We start from the raw sequence: 21674 nt of genomic DNA, 5'->3' as shown, positions 1-21674 counted from the left end.
CAAGGAGGCAACGGCAAGAGAAGTAAAAGAAATAGATAACTCATAAATTGGATAATCACCTAGTGAGTAAGTTGATTATATTTGGTGTACAAATTTATTTTCAGGTTTTCTTGCCTAAGAAACTTGAAAATTCTTCCAAATAGATTACTTGGGATTTGTTAGACCCTCAAGATGTTATTTAAATATTTATGGTGCTTACAAAGGTGTTTATGGCAGTCAGAGAGTTAATGTTACAATGATTAAAACTGTAAAAAAACAAAGCATCTAAAACTGGATTTCTAATAAATTATAAGAAAATTAATACCCATTAGTCTTGAGTTTCCTTCATAGAGACTACTGTATAAAACATGTGTTTTAACATAAAATTTGGTTATTCTAGTACATTTACTGATTCTGCCACTGCAAACATTTGAGTCTACTTTTGGTACATATCTTACATGGGCTTTTTCTCCCATTTCTTCAGATAACTGGACACCCTGCAGGTGGGAAAGTTAAGATGAATAAAATAGGGATAAGTGTCATCAATATTTACACTACATGCTAACTTGCAGGCAATTTCTCTTTTTGAAATATGTGATTCATTTTGGGTTAAAGATCACAGGATAGGAGAATAGATTAACGTGTGATTTAAACAAAGCAAGGAGCTAAGTCCAACTAGTAAAAGGTTCTCCTCTGCCACTTTATAAACCTGGAGTTGTTAACCTAGGTTCAAGGTATCTGTGAATGGCTGAAATTTATTTGTAAATCTATACTTGTGTTGACTCACAGCGACCCCACAGGGTTTCCAAGGAGTGGCTGGTGGATTTGAACTGCCAACTTTTTGTTAGCAGCCAAGATCTTAACGACGGTGCCACCAGGGCTCCTTTGTGAGGAGAGAGTCTACCAAATAGGAGTAATACCAAAAAAAAAACAAAAACTAAGAACCAGTGGTCTCATAGTTCTTAAAGTCCTAAAATACTGATCTATCTAGGAAATTCTAATCACTATGAATGCCAGTAAGTATTTGAGAATACAAGATAAATCCTTGAACTTTAAAATTTGCATTCCTAAGTAAGAAATGCCCTCTCAGATATTTTAGAGGATTATAGGAGAGGGGCAGATATTACTCTAAGGATAGTGCCCAGCTAAATCTATAGAGCAGAATATGTAATTTTAGAAGTGACTGGTATAAAGACTTTAAGAAAGCCTTTTTTTTTTTTTTTTTAGGTTTAAATGGGTCAAATCTTTTTTTCTTTTATAAACCACAGCATTTTTATTGTTTTAAATACATGATGGTAGGCCCCAAACATTAAAATATTGTTTATTTTAAAAGTTTTAATTTTCATTAACTTGCAAAATAAATATACATATGACCTGAATGATACAAACGCAGGACTTGGGCTTTGTGACATTTTTAAAAAGCAAAAAAGATTATACAACTCAGAAAAGTCATGGCTCTATAATTTCATTTTCTAATCAAAATACTTTAAAAATATCCTTCCTATACAGCCAACCCCATGTGTCAGCTTCCCTAATAGGTTTATGTTAACTGAATACAAAAGAAATGTGAAATAAATTTAACCAGGAGGGATGATCCAATCTAATTTTGATACATTAATGTCATATGCTGTACATGTTACAATAGCAGCCAGATCTAATACTAAGCTCCAGGCTATACTGAAATTTCCAAATGGCAGATTGTTCTAAGTGATATCAAGTATAATTGAAGTAATAAACGATAGTAAAAGCTGAGCACACTGTCAGGAAGAATTTAAGTATTTACTTTTTAAAATTAAATGAGTTACGTTAGGAGAGACAAGACAACTGAAATAATGCAGGTCTCAATTTACAGAAAATTCCTTTTATTTATCTGCTGCATTAACCCTTGAACTCTTGCCAAAACTATCCATAATTTCTAGTGCCCACTTATCTAAAGAAACAAGGGAAAAGGGCAACTGTACTTTTATCTTACAACCAAAGCTTGTCTTCAAATATCTACCACAGAGTATTAGAAGTCTGTTATAGAAGTTTAATGGAAAAGAACAATACATTTTTGCCAAGATGTTGTAATGAAAATTTTTGGCACAGAAATGTGTATAACAAAATCATTCTAAACATGCTCAAACATTTAAAGAAAGATTCATGAAAACCCCTTGTCATTTATATTCAAGAGCTAAAAATGTAATTATTCTATGTTGTCATGATGAGGCATGTTTTTATATCTCTTTATCTTTAAAACCTGCTGTATAATAATTAGACACAAACTGAGAAATTGCTAATCATTGCTACATATCTTGGGAATTTTTTAATGACTACTGAAGAATGAATTTTGAGTTAACAGAAATATCAGGAATGTGTATACTTGACATAAATACTTTATATACCATTTATATTTATTTTATTTATACCTTATCTCTTATGAACAAACAAGATTGTATCCGATATGTACTCAACAGGTTTTCCTACAGTTTGAACACTCTCAGAGGAGTTCTGACCTACAGGTTTTTTGAACCCAGGCGCCATTTCATTTCTTTTTCTTTTTTTTGGTTAAATGCAGTTTTCTTTCTTCTTTTTTTTTAAATAATATTTTATTGTGTTTTAGGTGAAAGTTTACACTGTAAATTAGGTCTCCATTTAACAATTTTTATATAAAGTTGTTCTGTACCATTGGTTACAATTTTTACAGTGTGTCTGCATTCTCATTATTTCCATTCTGTTTCCATTGATCTAGCTTTCTTTCCCCTCCTTGCTTTCTCATCTTTGCTTTGGGGTAAATGTTGACCGTTTGGTCTCATACAGTTAATTGTTTACGGCAACACATTATTCACAGGTGATACTGTCTATACTGTCTATTTTATAAGCCAATCTATAATTTGGCTGAAAGGTGACCTGCAGAAATAGCTCCAAATCCAAGTTCAAAAGTTATCTTGGGGCAGCAGTCACAGTGGTTCCTCTAGTCTCTATCGGTCCAGTAGAAAAAACAAACAAAAACAAAAAACTAAACCCATTGCCACTGAGTCGATTCCAACTCATAGCGACCCTACAGGACAGAGCAGAACTGCCCCACAGGGTTTCCAAAGAGAGGCTGGTGGATTCGAACTGCTGACCTTTTGGTTAGCAGTCAAGCTCTTAACCACTGTGCCACCAGGGCTCCAGCAGGTCTGGTCTTTTTCAGGAATTTTGAGTTTTGTTCTACATTTTTCTCCCATTCTCTCAGGGAACTTCTACTGTGTTCCTGGTCAGAAACGTCAGTAGTGGCAGGTGGGCACCATCTAGTTCTTCTGGTTTCAGGTTAGAAGAGGCTATGGTTCATGCAGGCTATTAGTCCCATGGATGAGTTTCTTTTTTGAGCCTTTAATTTTTTCATTTTCTTTTGCTCTGTATGAGTAGAGACCAACAGTTGTATCTTAGATGGCTGCTCGCAAGCTTTTAAGACCCTGGGCGCTACTCACCAAACCAGGATGTAGAACATTCCGTATGAACTATGTTATGCCAACTGACTAAGTTGTCCTCAGAGACTATGGTCCCAAGCCATCTAACCCAGTAAACCAATGTTGTGAGTTGTTTGGATAAGTCTAGGAAGCCTCTATGTAGTTTGTTATTTATGCGGGTATATATGCAGTACACACAAATGTGTATATACATATGCCTACAGATACACTTATACATGCATGTGCATTTACTCACGTATGCCTTTCTAGACACATATATGCGTCCATATCCATGTAACCACACACGTATTTTTTGTTTTTTTCACTGCTGCCAATTCATTTCCGAAAGAAATTATAAAACTTCTGTACATGAGATAGGCTTATACTGGCAACCAAACTACTATTCTAATCTACTTCAACTGCTGCTCAAGTGACTTTGAAACTCAAGGTATATAACAGAGGCTGCAGATAATCATCATTAATTTATGAAGAAAAAGCAGTTAACATCAGGTTATTTAAATGAAATTCAACATGCCAAAACTGAAGCCCTCAATAAATTATAAAATGTTAGCATTGCAAGTAAACTTAGAGCTTTCATTTCCCATCCAGTGGAGGAACTCCCTTACCCCAACTGCTGCAATATCGCTGACAAGTAGTCATCCTGCCTCTGCTGGAATACTTCTAAGGCTGGGAAGCTCACTAATTCACACATCAGCTCACTCCACACTTTTAAACAGCTGCAATTATTAGAACATTCTCTATTTAAGCTAAAACCTGCTTTTTTGAAGCTAGTTCTTCCAAAATGAGCCTTAACAAATAAATTCAATCCCTGTTCTACACATCATCTTTTTAGATATTTACAGATTTGTCTAATACATTTCAACGTTTCTTTTCCAGGTTAATTGTCCATAGCTCCTCTTCTTATCATTTACAAACCCATTAATTCACTATCCTGGATTATTGCCTCAGTTTATTGATGTTTCTTTTAAACTGTGGTGTCTGGACTACAATATCAATATGTGCTCCTACTAATACAGCCAGCCCATAGTGGGACCATTTCTTCTTTTGTTCTGTTCGCTAAATGATTTTCTGTATTTTTACTATGTTGGCTCAAACTGAACTTGCAGTCAGTTCAAACCCCTATGTCTTTTTCTTACAAGTTCTTTAAAACAGGTAAAGCTGACTGCTGAAAGAAGAGAGGATTTTATATTTATTCTTATTAAATTTTACCTTGCCAGGGTCAGAATATCTTTAAGCCTATGAAAGTCTTTTGTTAGCTTGATTCTGCTATTAAATGTGTTGGCTTTCTCTTTCCCAGATTTGGGTTATCCTTAAATTCAAATTCTTGTGTCTTCATTTAGGTTTTGGATAAAACTGTCAAATGGGACAAGTTTAGGACAAGATAAGAGCCTTAAGGCAAGTCATTATAGACCTTTCTCTTGGTTAAAAAACAAAAACAGAAACAAAAAAAAAAAAACAACATTTATTGAGTGCTTCCTATTCTAAGTGCTTTGTGATAATTAGCTCATTTAATTTTCACAACCATACTACAAAGTAAATATAATTGTTATTACCTCCATTTTTACAGGTGAGGAATTAAAGCATAAAAAGATGAAGTAACTTGCCTAAGGTCATACAACTAGTAAATGGCAGAGCCAGGATTCAAACCCAGACAGGCTGGTTCCAGACCTCATACTTTAAGCACCTCCCTATATTGCCTCTCATCAAATAATTAATTTATGTGCTCTGGATATGGTTATACTATCAGTCATGAATATATTTACTGAATTATTAAGACCACATTTCTTCAACCTGTCCACAACAGAAGGCTTAGTTAAATGCTTTATACTGTCTATGGCTTTCCCTGATCTAGTAATTCTATTAAAATAAATTAAGTTACCTTGACGTGATTTGTTTTGGTGAACTCATGTTGGCTCCCAGTGATCACTACTTCATCATCTCAGTGCTCACAAACCATCTGTTTAATAATCCTCTTTTTTCCAGGAATTGACATGGAGTCCATGAATGTTGCTAATTTCTGCAGTTTATGTCCTGTTCCATGTCCTTTTGTGAAAATTAGGATGTTTGCCCATTTTATGGCAGTGCTCTCCTTCTTTATGATTATTAGCAGGGATTCTAGAGTCAATTCTAGATTTCCTCAGTGCCATGAAACATAAATTGTCTGAGGCTGGAGCCTAGAATTCATGTAAAGTAACTATACAACCTCTCTCACAAAATCAGCTTACCCTCCTGACTTCCTTATTTCTGTCAAAAGCACGTTAACAACAAATTACTCGGGTCAAAACCTGAAAGCCTTCTTTGATTCCTCTGCTTTCTTTCCTATATCTCAAACAAGTTTTTCATTAAAAAAAAAAAAGTGTTATACTGTATTCCTTTTTTGTACTTTCCTTCTTATTTCCTCTACTAGGTCAGATGCACTCATCCTACATAACTGGACTAGTTCAGCGAGTTCTTAAAAGGCCTTCTCTCCTTTCTCCCTATCCACCAACTTTCATGCATTAGGAAACACTGAGAGTCAACTAAATGTACTGTGCCAGCTGTTTCGGATATAATGATAAGGAAAAACAGACATGGTCTCTCCTCTCACAAAGCTTTGAGTCCAGTGCAGGAGACAGAGTAAAATAACCAAACAATAAATGGATAATTATAAAAATAGAGAAGTGCTCTCAATACACTTTTCTGAATACAAATAACAAAGAAAACTGATCTATAACGGCAATTGACCTAAAAGCTGAAGAACGCATAGAAATTAATTAGGTTAGACACTTACTTTGGGAGATACTGGTATATATTTAGAAACTGCAGTAAAGTACTACTCACTGCTTCAAATCCCCATTCTTTTCCCCGCCTACCAGACACTCATACTTGGGAAATATACACTATCCTGTACTCCTCAATCACGCTAAAATACATACTTTCATGCACATACTTATAGTCACATACATTTTCATACATTTACTTGTTGACTGAATCATTCATTTTAGGTAATTAAAGAAAGCTTCTTAAAAGCCCTGCATCTTCTCAAAGTGCCATGCGTTTAGTACCATGCCTTAGCAAAGTGTGTACTCAATAAATACTGCTGACTGACTATTAAAAAGATAATATAACAATTATTTATCTTGGTAATTTTTTTCTATTGTTACATAGTACACAGCATAAAACAGAATTATCTGTAATTATGGAATTATTTATATATATGTACTTTGATAATGAACGTTTATCTTTATTTAGAGAGAGTTCTTTTGATTTGTGGCTGTGGTAGCTATAGTAACTCATTCACAAATATTTATTAAACACTAATAGGTCTGGTTCTAGGTGCGGTGGAATATAGCAGTAAACAAAACGGACAAAATTCTTGTCCTTTAAGCCTTATATTCTACTGGGAGGAGACAGATAAGCATATACAAAAATAAACAAATAAGACTATTTTAAGTGGTGGAAGGTACTATACAGAAAATAAAATAGGACAATGTGATAGTGTTAGTGGGTGGATGGGGAGCTTCTTTAGCTAGGATGGTCTGGAGAGGTTTCTCTAACGAAATGTCGTGAATTTGAGACTAGAACAATGAGAATGAGAAAGCCTGATGATCTAAAGAAAGAACATTTCAAACAGAGACAACAGTAAGTGTGCACAACTCCTGAGAAGAGAATGAGCTTGACGTGTTGGAAGCTTACAACAGCCAGTGAGGCCTGATTGTGGGAAATGAAAAGGAAAGTGACAGGAGATGAGAAGAGAGAGGTAGGCAGGCAGGCACCAAATCATTCAGGGCACTGAAGGCTGCTGAGACAAATTTGCTCTCAACCATTTAAATTTCCTGGTTTCCCTATCCTCTATTCTTGTTATCAGGAGTATATTTGTAGAAATCGAAGTTAAGGGTAGAGTCTACCATATTAAAATAGAATTATTTTGTATAAGGCGGTTATATTTGAAACTGCGAACATTATTATAAATTCATAGCATTTATTTATTAACTATTACATTAACTACATTTTTACCAAAACATCTTTTTTGCTATTATTCTTTATATTGGTTTTTTGAATTAATTTTCTAGACTGCGTTAAGCATATAGTTCTTGGGAAAGTATCTTACATTTTAATTTTCTTTCTATATAAAAGAAAAAAAAAAGGTTTAAAATTAAAATAGGACCAAGCAGATCTACAATACTCATTTATTTGTGAAACTGTTGTGACAAAATTTCACGACAGAAAATGAAATGCTGTCCATTACACTAACAGTATTTCAGAGGAAACGCACTTAAATAAAGTGCTTCTTTTCCCTCTTTTAGGGGGTTCAGGAAATGAAAGACAGACTAGAGAGTCCAACTAAGTATGTTACAATCATCTCAACTAGATCTTTATCAAACTCCTAAAAAGATGATTCAGCTACCTATGAAGCAGAGTACCAGCAAGTGGCCAGAACAAGGAGACAGAGGAAATGAGAGAGGCTCCTGTGAACACTTTATACCAATGCTTGCAGCACTTTTGATTTTTAGGGGTGAATAAACTCAGCTAAGTGGAAATTATTTTTAACTATTTTCCATCAATCTTCCTCAGGCAGAGGTAATTTATAGAACAGTTGGCTTGGACTGGGGTTATATCAGGATTTTTGATATGGCAGTATAAAATTTCTGAGAGACTTTGCTAGACTGAATCTTTAATTTGTTCAAAAAGTAGAGTACACGTTATAAAAAAATCTGCTGCTACTGTCTTGAACCTTGAAAAAGCTTCTCTTCACAACAAATAAAAGTACTTAAACAGGTCCAAGGACATTTACCTCTCATTCTGAGAAAATAAAATGTTTAAAAATAATTTACAAAATCACCACATAATATTTTAAATAAAAAGTTAGGATTAAAATTAGTTTCTATAAAATGGATATAAATGATTTTCTCCTATTAAGTTTAAAACAAAGAGCCAAAGTCATAAATAATTCTAGCTTGCCAGAGGCATGGCTATTTCTTTATACTGACTGTCGACTATCTAATTTAATTAGAGGTATTAAACTCCATGCTGAGGTCAACAAGCCTTACTTCCTCCAATATTACACTTCAACCAGTGCTCATTAATGTGTCTACTGAATGGATTAACACACCTAAAGATATATGTACCAAGGAAAGGGGGGACAACCTAATGATATCCAATTGTTCATTTGTAATAGGACACATGTTCAAAGCCTCAACTTATTACCACTAATGTGGAATTTATTAAATTCAGGAGAAAAAATACCAATACAGAAAGTGATTTTTTTATTAAGGAGAACTGGTATAAGACAACTGGCTTCTATGATTAAGTTTAAACATTTAACCTTCTATTAAAGAGAAATTCATACTATAACAGAGCTAAAATATAACGCTATTATTTAGAAAAATCTTACATACTAAACCGCTGAGGAGCAGATTAAGGACGAGAGTCATAGAGAACAGGAAAAAGGGAAAATCAATATATAGAAAATTTAATCAGTATATAGAAAAATTAATATTTATAAACTTTTTTGATTTCTATGAATGAAGATTCAGAGTAGTTGTTCTGAAGTAAGAGCCCTGGTGGCGCAGTGGTTAAGAACTTGGCTGCTAACCAAAAGGTCGGCAGTTTGAAGCCACCAGCTGTTCCTTGGAAACCCGATGGGGCAGTTCTACTCTGTCCTATAGGGTCACTGTGAGTTGGAATCAACTCAGTGGCAATGGGTTTGGTTTTTGGTTACTCTGAAGTATGAGGTCAGGTAAATTTTCCATTTCTGTGGACTTAAAAGTTGCTATCATTTCTTAATGGGGAATGGTAGTGAAAGTATCAGGAGGTATTAAATGACTCACATTTTTCATAAATTGCTTCAGTTTAGTCCTGACCTTGACAGAGTAGATTTTACTTAAAACAGATTTAAATTGAAAAAATAAGTACACCTTCCAAACTTAATATTGCTTTATTATATATTTTCTACAATTCTGACAGGTTTCACTTTTAAATGATAGGTACTATACATTTTAAAGCACTGTGTGACATTTTGAAATTTTCTCACTAAAACAAAGAAACCCTTTAAATTAGTTTATTTAAGTAAAAAAGCTTATCTAGCCTTTATGTTTTTTGTCAATAAATAGGTATAAGTATTTTAACAATCAAAATAATGCACATGCTTGCATTATAAACTTTTGAAAACTATAAACATATGCTTGCACTTAAAAAAGTTAGAATATTTCTGGCATCTCAATATTAAACACTTGAAATATTATGCCATGTAATTGCCCGAGTTCCTTCTTTCTATTAAATAATTAGAAAAAATAGTTGCACTCTTCCACTTGCTTAACTTCCACATAATTTTAGAAGTCAGAATTATTAGCTTAAAGATAAATCAAAACTTACAGATGAAACAAACCACTGGTGTTCAAGGTTTAATCCTTCAAAACTCCTCAATAAATCTAGTACTAAAGGATGTCACCATTTTAGGGTAAAGTTTTAATTAGAACTCAATCATTTAACAATTCTTAAATAGTGCTACCATCTTCAAATCTTGCTTTCTTTGTTATGATGCCCCCCCACAAAAAAAAAAAAAAAACTCGCCGTCGAGTCGATTCCGACTCATAGTGACCCTATATGACAGAGTAGACTGCCCTATAGGGTTTCAAAGAAGCAGGTGGTGGATTTGAACTGCTGACCTTTCGGTTAGCAGCTGAGCTCTTAACCACTATGACACCAGGGCTCCATTTGTTATGATAAAGGGTGCTAAATATTCATTGTAGATACAACTTAAATAATTAAGGACTAACCCTCTTGGCTGTTTTGAGGGAAATAAGAAACCTTATTTGACATTTCTACAAAGGTTACTGGAATAAAATTTAAAGTCCCATATAATTATCAGGTTTAATATACTAAAGTAAAAATATTCTGACATAATTTTTTCTTTCTTTTTTTTTTAAATGATCTACTCTGTCCTGTTCTTAGATATGAAATCTAAGATACTGTTAATTTTAGACTCTGCTCTGGAGTTTAAAAGTTGTGTCCATGGAGCCATGAAAAAGGTGATAATGATAAATATGAGTCAATACTAAGTTCTCAATAATTAAAATTACTTATCTTTTTAAAACTATATTCATAATTGTTTCTAATTTGGATAAGACTTTTTCATAGACATTTAAGAGGAGGAGATGAAAGAAAGGGCTTAACTGAAGTTTTCATGAAGCCCTACTCTAATCTTTTCACCAGGGAGGAAAGGAACAACAAATATTTGAGCATCATTCCAATAAGTACTTCTAAATACTACATGCAAACACTACATTCTATAGCATACGTGTTATTGAGTATACTTTCCTACATTTAGCAATTACTTCCACCTCAACTACTCATTCCAATCTAATCTGCAACGCTTTATTAGTTTTCCTAGCCATTGAACATTAGACAATTTCCAGCAATACCCTAGAATGTAGAAAAGACATCAATGGCAGTCAAAGCAATCTTATAAAATATTTGAGAGGAGTTCTGAGGTTGCTTTTTAAAACATGGGTGAATAGTACTGTTTTCATCGCTTAACAATGAAAAGCTAAAGCTTTGGTAGCAGGCAACAAAGTATCAAATAAAATGACTGAAGATGTTCAATCTGGTTATATTTAGCAGTAATTCTGAGAATACTGAGGATGAGGACGAGAAGAAGGTAAAGAAAGAAACCTAAGAAATGTTGGGCAAGGTTTTACTTTTAAAAATGTTTCTCACTAACAAAATCAAACATGGATTGAAAACTACTCAGAGGTATCTCTGTGGTCACTAGAATGAATGTTTTTGAATGCCTCTGCTGGCTAGCAAAATGGTGGCGTAGGTTCTAAAAGACCTGCACTATCAAAATCATTCCACCATATCCCTTATACATCCAAAGGTAGCAAAATTTTTTTTAATTAATAATGCTTACTGTATCTGCCATATTAGTTTTGTTTAAATTTATGATACAGCATATGCTACATTTTAAGTACTATGTAATAATTTACATTTTTTTCTCTTTCTCAATATAAATATCATGTACTTTGGGAATTGAAACAGAATTTTATCAATTTAAACAGAGATTTTTCAATTTGTCATATCCTCATTTTTTTTTTTTTTGAAAGCAAATCCTTCGTTCAAACTGTACTCTTCAATTGTATCATTTTCTCTACAACAATCCTGTTTCTGAAGACAGTTTTGGGTGAAGAGTAGCATACTACAGCCAGAAATAGTGCTTCATCGATTACTTAACTTACATCTTTTTTATGTATTAATTTTCTTAATTACTAGGATTTTAAATTGAAAACACTATTTTCCTTAGCACTTACTTTTTTGGTCAAAGAGTCATCAGAATCAGAAGGCATTCTTGTTGATACATGAAATATTACTTCTACTGTGGAGGTAGCAAAATATGGAGTGGTCAATCCAGTGCTTTTGTTTTTTTGTAGTCCTCCCATAAAACCGCAATGGTTTGTAAGATTTACCTAGAAGCAATGAAGAATCACATCAATTAATCAACAAAACCTCAAAACTATTGAAAAAGACCCAATTGAATTTCTCACTTTGAAAAGACAATAGGAAAAGCCTTTTGCACGTTATTAACCAATGCTTGATCTAGAATTGTTCGTTAGAGCTGATCCTCACACTACTATTTTTTCTTAAGTATTTGAGAATCCCTAAAGTAGGAGTTAATTAGGAAACAAATCAACTCCTCTGCACTATGCATCTTTTGTTAGCTTACTAGGTATTAATGGTATATTATAAACGCTGAGGGGGGACACCAAGGCGAGAGAGCAACAATCAAATATCAAAAATCAAGACTGGAGATGATTTGGGAAAAAGTTAAAACAGTAATGCCAATTTGATAAAATTACTTATTAGGTGTGTCATATTTACTCATCAAAACTGGCTTTTTGGTTTCTAAGTACCCCATCATAGCCCAGAACAAAAATATAAAAATGCTGAACTTAACTATCCTTCAAATGCTTAAAAAAACTACAAATTAATTTGTGCATAGATCATTGTAAACATCTTTTTTTTTCCTGATTATAAATATAGTACACGTTAACATCAGGTTCTTTGCGTTGGATGATATCTCCTGGACCTGTGTGATGCGCAGAAGCCAGAAACTTGTCTTCATTGTAAAAAATAAGGGAAATACAGGAAAGAAAAAAGAAAGAAAACTTAAAAATCACCTGTAATCTCTCCACTGAAAGAAAACCACTGATGCATATACTTTAAAATAATAAAACATAAATACCTGACAGAATGAAGAATTATAAAACAAATCCCTGTACCATGTAAACTGAACATGTCTCAAATATCAGTATCAGTTACTAATGGCTGATCACAATGACAGATTAGTTTTAATTCCATTATTATTACATTCTCTCAATCTTTCATATATTTTATAAATTTATTTTTTCACTCAGTAATACATTTCCATAATTAAAAATTCAAAAGGTACAAATAGGTATACCATGAAAATTCTCCTTTCCATAACCTCTTTCTTTTAGCTACTAAGTTCCCCTTCCCAGAAAGCAATTTCTTATGTACTCCTCCAAAAAATATTCTATGCCTACACAATTAAATTCTTATATGTATTTGTATGTATGTATATATATACACATACGTATATACATATATATATGTGATGGCTAAATTTATGTGTCAACTTGGCTAGGCCACGATTCTGAGTGGTTTGGCAGATATTATATAATCATACTCTATTTTGTGATCTGCTGTGAGCAGCCAATCAGTTGAAAGCCAATTAATTTTCTTGGGAGTGTGGCCTGCATCAATATATACATGGATGTTCTGGCAAAGCTCTCTTTGGATCCTACCTCTGACTCATCATCCTCTGGGTTTTGCAACGTGAGCCAGCAGCCTTCCACATGACCTGCCAATTTTGAGTTCGTCAGCCCCGGCAACCACGTGAGTCAGGAGAAGCCTCCAACCTGACGCCTGACCCATGGATGTGGGTCTTGCCAGCCTCCACAACTGCGTGAGCCGTTTTCTTTTTTTTTTGTACATATATTGTTTTATGACATTGGTTAACAACCCCATGACATGTCAATACTCTCCCTTCTCGACCCTGGGTTCCCTATTACCAGCTTTCCTGTCTCTTCCTGCCTTCTAGTCCTTGCCTCTGGGCTGGTGTGCCCCTTTAGTCTCGTTTTGTCCTATGGGTCTGTCTAATCTTTGGTTAAAAGGTGAACCTCTGGAGTGACTTCATTACTGAGCTAAAAGGGTGTCTGTCCGGAGGCCATACTCTCAGGGTTTCTCCAGTCTCTGTCAGGCCAGTAAGTCTGGTCTGTTTTTGAGTTAAAATTTTGTTCTACATTTCTCTCCAGCTCTGTCCAGGAACCTCTATTGTGCTCCCTGTCAGAGCAGTCAGGGGTGGTAGCCGGGCACCATCTAGTTGTACTGGACTCAATCTGGTGGAGGCCGTGGCAATTGTGGTCTATTAGTCCTTTGGACTAATCTTTCCCTTGTGTCTTTAGTTTTCTTCATTTTCTCCTGCATTCCTACCAGCAGTGCATAAGAGTTCCAATCTCCCCACCACCTCTCCAACATTTGTTATTTTTTGTTTTTTGATTCATGCTTGCATGAGCCAGTTTCTTGAGATAAAGCTCTCTCTCTCTATTTATATACACACACACACACACACACACACACACATATATATATATACATATATATATACTCCACTGGTATTGCTCCTCTAGAGAACCCAGCCTAAGACTATATATATGACATACACACAATGCTTGCACATTGCTTTTTGTACTTAATATATCTTGGAAAACATTCTGTATTAGTAAGTAAAGAACTCCCTCATGTTTTTAGTTTCATGACTGCACAGAAGTCCATTTTATAGATATGTAATATTTTATTTAGTTAGCCCCCTACTTGGGGGATATTTAGGCTGTTTCTACTCTTTTGCTATTACACTCAATGCTGCAGTGAATATCACTGAACACATTTCCACAACTGTTAGAAGTGGATCTGTAAGTCAAGGGGCATATGCACAGACTGCACCAACAATGTATAAGGGTGCCTGTTTCCCTCATATCCTCTCAAACACATAATATTATCAAACCTTACGTTCTTCGTTAATCTATAGGTAAAATAGTGTAGATTTTTTTGTTTTGAGTTTTTAGTAATTTATTTATTCTCTAGGCAATTTTCTTTCAATTCTCTGATTATGTAAGGAGAAAGTCTCAGTTCAGTGTTCCTTTGCTGTAAACACTTCTCTAACATTTAGTAATCACTTTTTCTTCTAAATTTTATTTATTTTATTGTTGAGAATATACACAGAAAAACATGCACCGATTCAAAAGTTTCTATATGTACTATTTAGTGACATTGATTACATTCTTTGAGTTGTGCCACTATTCTCATCTTCCTTTTCCGAGTTGCTCTTCCCTCATTAACATAAACTCACTGCCCGCTAAAGTTCCTATATAATCTTTCAAGTTGCTGTTGTCAATTTGATCCCATGTAGATAGTTCTCAAAAGAGCATAATGCTCAAGGCAGACCTTCTTTTACTAGTTAATCTAAACTACTGTTCAGTTTTAAGATGACTTCAGGGATATTTTTGGTTTAAGATTTAAAGGCAATAAAGTTAAAAGTTTCTGTTTAATGAGAAACTATTTTGTTCTGTAAACCTTCATCTAAAGTGAGAATAGCAGCACAATCAGAAAAGTGTAGTTGATGTCACTGAACCGTGCATGTAGAAATTTTTGAAATGGTGTATCTTTGGCTATGTATATTTTCACCAAAAAAAGAAAAGGTCGAGAAGGGAGAGGGTTGACATGTCGTGGGGTTGTTAACCAATGTCATAAAACAGTATGTGTACTACTATTTCATGAGAAACCATCTGTTCTGTAAACGTTCACCTGAAGTACAATAAAAAAAGAAAAAAATAATAAAAGTTTCAAGACAATAGTTTCAGGAGTTCATTTAAACTCCATGGCTCCAGAAAGTCTGGACAGCATGAGAATTTGAAATTCTGTTCTGCATTTTCTCTCTTTTGATTAGGATTCTTCTGTAGAATCTTTGGTCAAAATGTTCAGTAATTGTAGGCGGGCACCATCCAGTTCTTGTCTTGTGGCAATAGAGGTAGTTGTTCATGGAGGCAATTAGTTACATATTCCATTGTTCATGGAAGCAATTAGCCATGCATTCCATATCCTCCTCCTATTCCTGACTCTCCTTTTTCCTCTTTTGCTCCAGGTGAATAGAGACCAATCGCTGTGCCTTGGATGGCCACCTGCAAGCTTTTAAAACCCCAGGCACTACACAAGGAACCGGGAGACAGAATGGGAGCACTAAACATGTTATTAATAAGGCAAATTAACTAGGATGTCCCATGAAACCATAACCCTAAACCTCCAAACTAAGGAACTAAATCCCATGAGGTGTTTAGCTGTACATAAGCAGCCTCAGCAGATACTTTTTTGAGATTGTTATAAATATATCACACAACTTCTTTTTTTCTTCAATTGTGGTTTAAGTGAAAGTTTACAGCTCAAGTTAATTTCTCATAGAAAAATTCATACAGATTGTTATGTGACCCTAGTTGCAATCCCTGTGTGACAGCACGCTCCTCCTTTCCACCCTGCGTTTCCCATCGTAACCAGTTCCTATCCCTTTCTGCCCTCTCATCCCGTCTCCAAACAGGAGCTTCCCATTTAGTCTCATGTATCTACTTGAACTAAGAAGCACACTCTTCACAAGCATTATTTTATGTTTTATAGTCCAGTCTAATCTCTGTCTGAAGAGTTGGCTTCAGGAATAGATTCAGTTCTGGGTTTATAGAGAGTCTGGGGGCCATGTCTCCTGGGGTTCCTCTAGTCTCAGACCATTAAGTCTGTTTTTTTTTTTACTAGAATTTGAGTTCTGCACCCCACTTTTCCCCTGCGCTGGCAGGGACTCTCTGTTGTGTTCCCTGTCAGGGCAGTCATTTGTGATAGCCGGGCACCATCTAGTTCTTCTTGTTTCTGGCTGATGAAGTCTCTGGTTTATGTGGCCCTTTCCACCTCTTGGGCTAATATCTTCCTTGTGTTTTTGGTGTTCTTCATTCTCCTTTGCTCCAGGTGGGTTGGGATCAATTGATGCGTCTTAGATAGCCACTTGCAAGCTTTTAAGACTCCAAACGCCACTCACCAAATTATCACACAACTTTTGCCAATTTAACTGTTTACAGGTGTACAACTTATTGACAGCAATTACAATAATCAGCTGTGCAAGCCTACCCTTAATCAATACGATTTTTCTATCACCGTTAACCCCCCCTTTCTCTGTTCCTTCTGCCCCTGGTAACCACTAATAAACTTTGGTCTCTATACATTTGCCTTTTCTTGTCTTTTTATATAGGTGAGGTCATACAATATCTGTCCTTTTGTGATAAGCTTATTTTGCGCAGCATAATGTCTTCGAGCTCCATCCATACCGTTGTATGTAGCAAGATTTCTTTCTCCTACTGGCTGACTAGTATTCCATTGTATGTATGTACCACATTTTGTTTATCCATTCATCTGTTGATGGGCATTTACATTGTTTCCACCTTTTGACTTCTGTGAATAGTGCTGGAACGAACATTGGTGTACAAGTCTCTTTTTGAGCCTCTGCTTTCAAGCCTTTTGGGTATATACATAGGAGTGAAATTACTGTGTCATACGGTAGTTCTATTTTTAGTTTTTTGAAGAACTGCTATACTGTTTTCCACAATGGCTGTACCATTTTGCATTCCTAACAGCCATGCATAAGGATTCCAATTTCCCCACACCCTAGCCTACACTTGACTTTTTAATTTTAACCATCCTAGTGGGTGTGAGGAGTTTTGGTGGTGCCGTGGTTAGGTGTTAGGCTGCAAACCAAAAGGTAGGCCATTTGAATCCACCAGCTGCTCCTTGGAAACCCTATGGGGCAGTTCTACTCTATCCTGTAGGGTCACTATGAGCCAGAGTCCACTAGATGGCAAAGGGTTTTTGTTTGGTTAGTGGGTGTGAAGTGGCATCTCATTGTAGTTTTGATTTACATTTCCTTGATGACTAATAATTTTGAACATCTTTTCATATGTTTATTATCCATTTATGTATTTTTTTGGAGAAATTCCTATTCTGAGCCTTTGCTCACTTTTTAATTGAGTTATTTGTCTTTTTATTGGAGCCCTGGTGGTGTAGTGTTTAACAACCTGGCTGCTAATCAACAGGCTGGCAGTTTGAATCCACCAGCTGCTCCATGGAAACCCGATGGGGGCAGTCCTACTCTGTCCTTATACGGTTGCTATGAGTTGGAATCGACTCAATGGCAATGGGTTTGGTTTTTTGTTTTGGTCTTTTTATTACTGAATTGAATAAGTTCTTTTTATATTATAGATACAAATCCCTTATCACATACATGATTTGCCATTATTCAATTCTGTGGGCTGTCTTTTCACTTTGTTCATAGTGTCCTTTGAAGCACAAAAGTCTTTAATTGTGATGAAGATCAATTTATCTAATTTTTTTCCTTTGTTGCTTCTGCTTATGGTGTCATATTCTAAGAATCCACTGCCAAATCTGAGGTCATGAAGGTTTACTTCTGTGTTTGTTCTAAGACTTTTATAGTTTTAGCTCTTACATTAAGGTCTTCGATACATTTTGACTTAATTCATATACATGGTGTGAGGTAAGAGTCTTAACTTCATTCTTTTCATGTGGCTATCCGTTTGTCCCAGCATGATTTGTTGAAAACAGTTCTCTACCCATTGAACAGTCTTGGAACGCTTGTCAAAAAATCACTTGACTATATAATCATGGGTTTATTTCTGGACTCTCAGTTCTATTTCATTAACCTATATGTCTGTCCTTCTGTCAGTGCTACACTGTCTTGATTACTGTTGCTTTGTAGTGAGTTTTGAAATTGAGAAGTATGAGTTTTTCTTTTAAAAGACTGTTTTGGCTATTATAGATCTCTTGCAATTCCATATGAATTTTAGAATCACCTTGTCAATCTCTAAAAGAGAAATCATCTGGGATTCTGATATGGATTACACTGAATTATTAGATCAGTTTAGGGTATTGCCATCTTAACAATATTAAGTGCTCTATTCCTTGCTTTGCTGACAAGGCACTCTCTCTCAGGAGCAAGCCCTCTTTTTTTGATGCCAAACCCCTCTGGGGCAATCTAAGATTTGGAATGGGAGGCAAGGAACTGCAGGACGTTGAGAATCTGGAGACTAATTTTCTCAAAACTAAGCATGGTCCCAAAGTCCCTGAAAAGCCTTTATGTAGCACTAAAGTATTCATATCCTAGTTTGAAGACTACTACTCTATAGGTCATAGCTCCAAGGAAAACCCAGATCTTCTAAATCTATGAGTTTAAGTTCTCTCTGACATTATATTCTTTTATAAAGCAGTCAACATCTTTCCTTTCAAATTTCCAACCACCGTTGTCTTTGTAGATGAGATGTGAGGCTGAAACAGTAACAAACCCACTATTAAGTTGTATCTTCTAAAATAACACTTCTAAAATAAACAAGGTAGAAAGAAAAAAAAAAAATAACCTTCCTCTCCAAAATAGAACTAAAATGATACTTGGTATAATATAGAATCAATACCTCCCAACCAAGACCAGCTACAAAATCCTCATACGCTTGACTTCCTCCTCTATTGGTGAGAATGGAGTGTTTGTCTTCTTGTCCTTCAGCAACGTAAAATACTGCAATCTTGTGTGTCTCTCGGCTGTAAAACGAAAGGTTACATAATTCATTTATTCTTTCATTTATCCATTCAACTACCTGATAATTAAATACTAAGTACAAAGTACATGAAAGATGAAAACGACTTAGATTTTACCATCAACAGAGGGAGACTGACAAGTTGCATAAGTAATTATAAGTCAAAAATTATAAAAGCTACAAAAATGCCTTTGGAACAGAAGAAAGGCATGATTACTTCTGACTGGAGAGACAGAAACTTAAAAAAGGTAATATTTGAGCTGGGTGAAGGTAGGTATCAAGAAGGACACGTAAATGTGAATATATAAAACATACAAGAAGTCACCTGTTGTGACCTGTAGTAAAAGGGATTGTGTTTTAGAACTAAGTGTACACAGATGAGTGAGAAATGATCCATTCCTTTAAGATACTTAAAATACAGAAGAAGAAATATATGTACTAATGTTATAGGACTATATGGAGTAACTGCTAAGTTCTTAGACATTTTACTTTTAGTTCTTTCTGAAATAAATTTTAAAAAGTTCATAAAATCAAATTTCTTGTAGAAAATTTGGCTTTCCAAACTAATTAGGGCACACTATATTTGATCTAGATTGATACAGCAAAGCATGGACTTACAAATGCCACAATCAGAGTAGGTTTTCACTACTATACCTTATAAGAATTAAAAACAAAACACCAACAAACAATGACAATAACAACAAATAAAAACTGAGATAAAAGAAAAACTGAAATAAAATGTTTATTAGAGGGGCTAACAATAGATTTGAATTGACAGAAGAATCAGTGACCTTGAAGACAGGTCAACAGAAGTTACACAATCTGAAGAACAGAAGAAAAAAGAACAGAACCTAAGAGAAATATGGGACATCATTAAATGCACCAACATATGCATAATGGGAAAACAAGGAGGAGAAGAGAGAAAGAAAGGAGCAAAACATAAATCAATAAATAAAAGAAATACAAAGGAATAATGGCTGTAAACTTTCCAGATTTGATGTAAAACATTAATCAATACTCTCATCACACTCCATGTACAATAACAGTAAAATAAAGAGACCCACACCCAGACAAATCATAGTCAAATGTTAAAAGAACAGAGACAAAGAGAAAATCTTGGAAGCAGTAACAGAAAATAACTCATCACACACAAGGGAATACCAGTAAGATTAACAGTTGACTTCTCATAAGAAACAATGGAGGTCAGAAGGCAGTGTAATGACATATTGAAAATTCTGCCTAGACAACCACGAATCCCATACTCATTAAAACTATTTTTCAAAAATGAAAGTGAAATCAAGACATTGCAAGAAAAACAAAAGGAGAGAGAATGTATTGCTGGTAAAGATGATTAATAGGTAATTACAAAACAGTATAACTGCATATTTCTTCTCTCAACTGACTTAAAAAGAAACTACATAAAACAATACTTACATAATAATATTGTTGGGCCTAAGACAATATAGAAATGCAATATATTTGACAATAAAGGCACAAAGAAGGCAGGTGGGAACAAAGCTATATTACTCATTGCCATTGTGTCGATTCCAACTCATAGTGACCCTATAGGACACAGTAAAAACTTCCACATAGGGTTTCCAAGGAGTGGCTGGTGGATTCGAACTACCAACCTTTGGTTAGCAGCCGAACTCTTAACCACTATGCTACCAGGGCTCCAAAGTGATATTAGAGTAAGGAAATTATATCAGATGATAACTCAAATCCATAGGAAGATATGAAACAGACCAGAAAAGGTAAACAAGGTTACTATAACAAACTCTAAGTACATACTTGTTCTGCTTTCTTCTCTCAGCTTCATTAAAAGACATAAAATTATACAAAATAATTATTATATATAGTAAAATGTAACACATTATAAAAATGTATTGTTGGGCTAAAAACACATTTAAATGTAATATATCTATAAATGATGGCACAAAAAAGGGAGAAAAGGAATGGAGCTATATAGGAGTAAAGTTTCTATATTTCACTGGAACTAAGTCAGTGAAAATCTGTAGCAGACTCTAGTGAATTATGATGTATATTTAAGCCCTAGAACCACCACAAGAAAATAACTCAAAAGTATAATGAAAAAAATCATTAAAGGCTGAAATACCACATTAGGAAATACACTATGAAAACAAAGTCAATAAACAAGGTATAGAGAAACAATAAGACATATAAAACACAAACAGCAAAATGGCAGATGTAACTCCTACCTTATTAGTAATTACTTTAAATGTAAATAGACTAAACTCTCCAATCAAAAGGCAGAGACTGGCATGACGGTTTACAAAAAAAATCCAACTATATGCTGTCTACCTGAGACATACTTTAGATTCAAAGATACAAATGAAGTTGAAATTAAGGATGGAAAAAGACACTATGCAAACAGTAACCAAGATAGCTGAAGTGGCTATACTAATATCAGACACAATGGACTAAAGGAGAGTGGAGAATCCCCGAGAGTATGGCCCCCAGACACCCTTTTAGCTCAGTGGTAAAGTTACCTCCGAGGTTCACTGTTCAGCCTGGGAGTGGACAGCCCCATAAA

The 21674-nt window shown here is 34.8% G+C and overlaps 1 protein-coding gene across 9 annotated transcripts in view; it reads right to left on the bottom strand.

Annotated features, from left to right (window-relative positions):
• The window catches only part of RALGAPA1 (Ral GTPase activating protein catalytic subunit alpha 1), a 261573-nt gene that overhangs the window by 32297 nt on the left and 207602 nt on the right, over positions 1 to 21674 (bottom strand). For 8 of the 9 annotated variants that reach the window (XM_023731458.1, XM_004376508.2, XM_004376506.2 and 5 more), the window contains 2 exons: positions 19001 to 19124; positions 11720 to 11875 (listed from right to left, as the gene is read on the bottom strand). In XM_023731458.1, coding sequence (XP_023587226.1) covers positions 11720 to 11875; positions 19001 to 19124 — 280 coding nt within the window. Of the gene's footprint in view, positions 1 to 11719; positions 11876 to 19000; positions 19125 to 21674 lie in introns of those variants that run through there. The other variant, XR_002824118.1, reaches the window with a different exon arrangement.

Source organism: Trichechus manatus, unplaced genomic scaffold (assembly GCF_000243295.1).
Source record: "Trichechus manatus latirostris isolate Lorelei unplaced genomic scaffold, TriManLat1.0 scaffold00043, whole genome shotgun sequence".
NCBI classification, from domain to species: Eukaryota; Metazoa; Chordata; class Mammalia; order Sirenia; family Trichechidae; genus Trichechus; species Trichechus manatus.
Note: the sequence above shows the minus strand (reverse complement) of the source record. Positions and strands in the feature narration are given on the sequence as shown.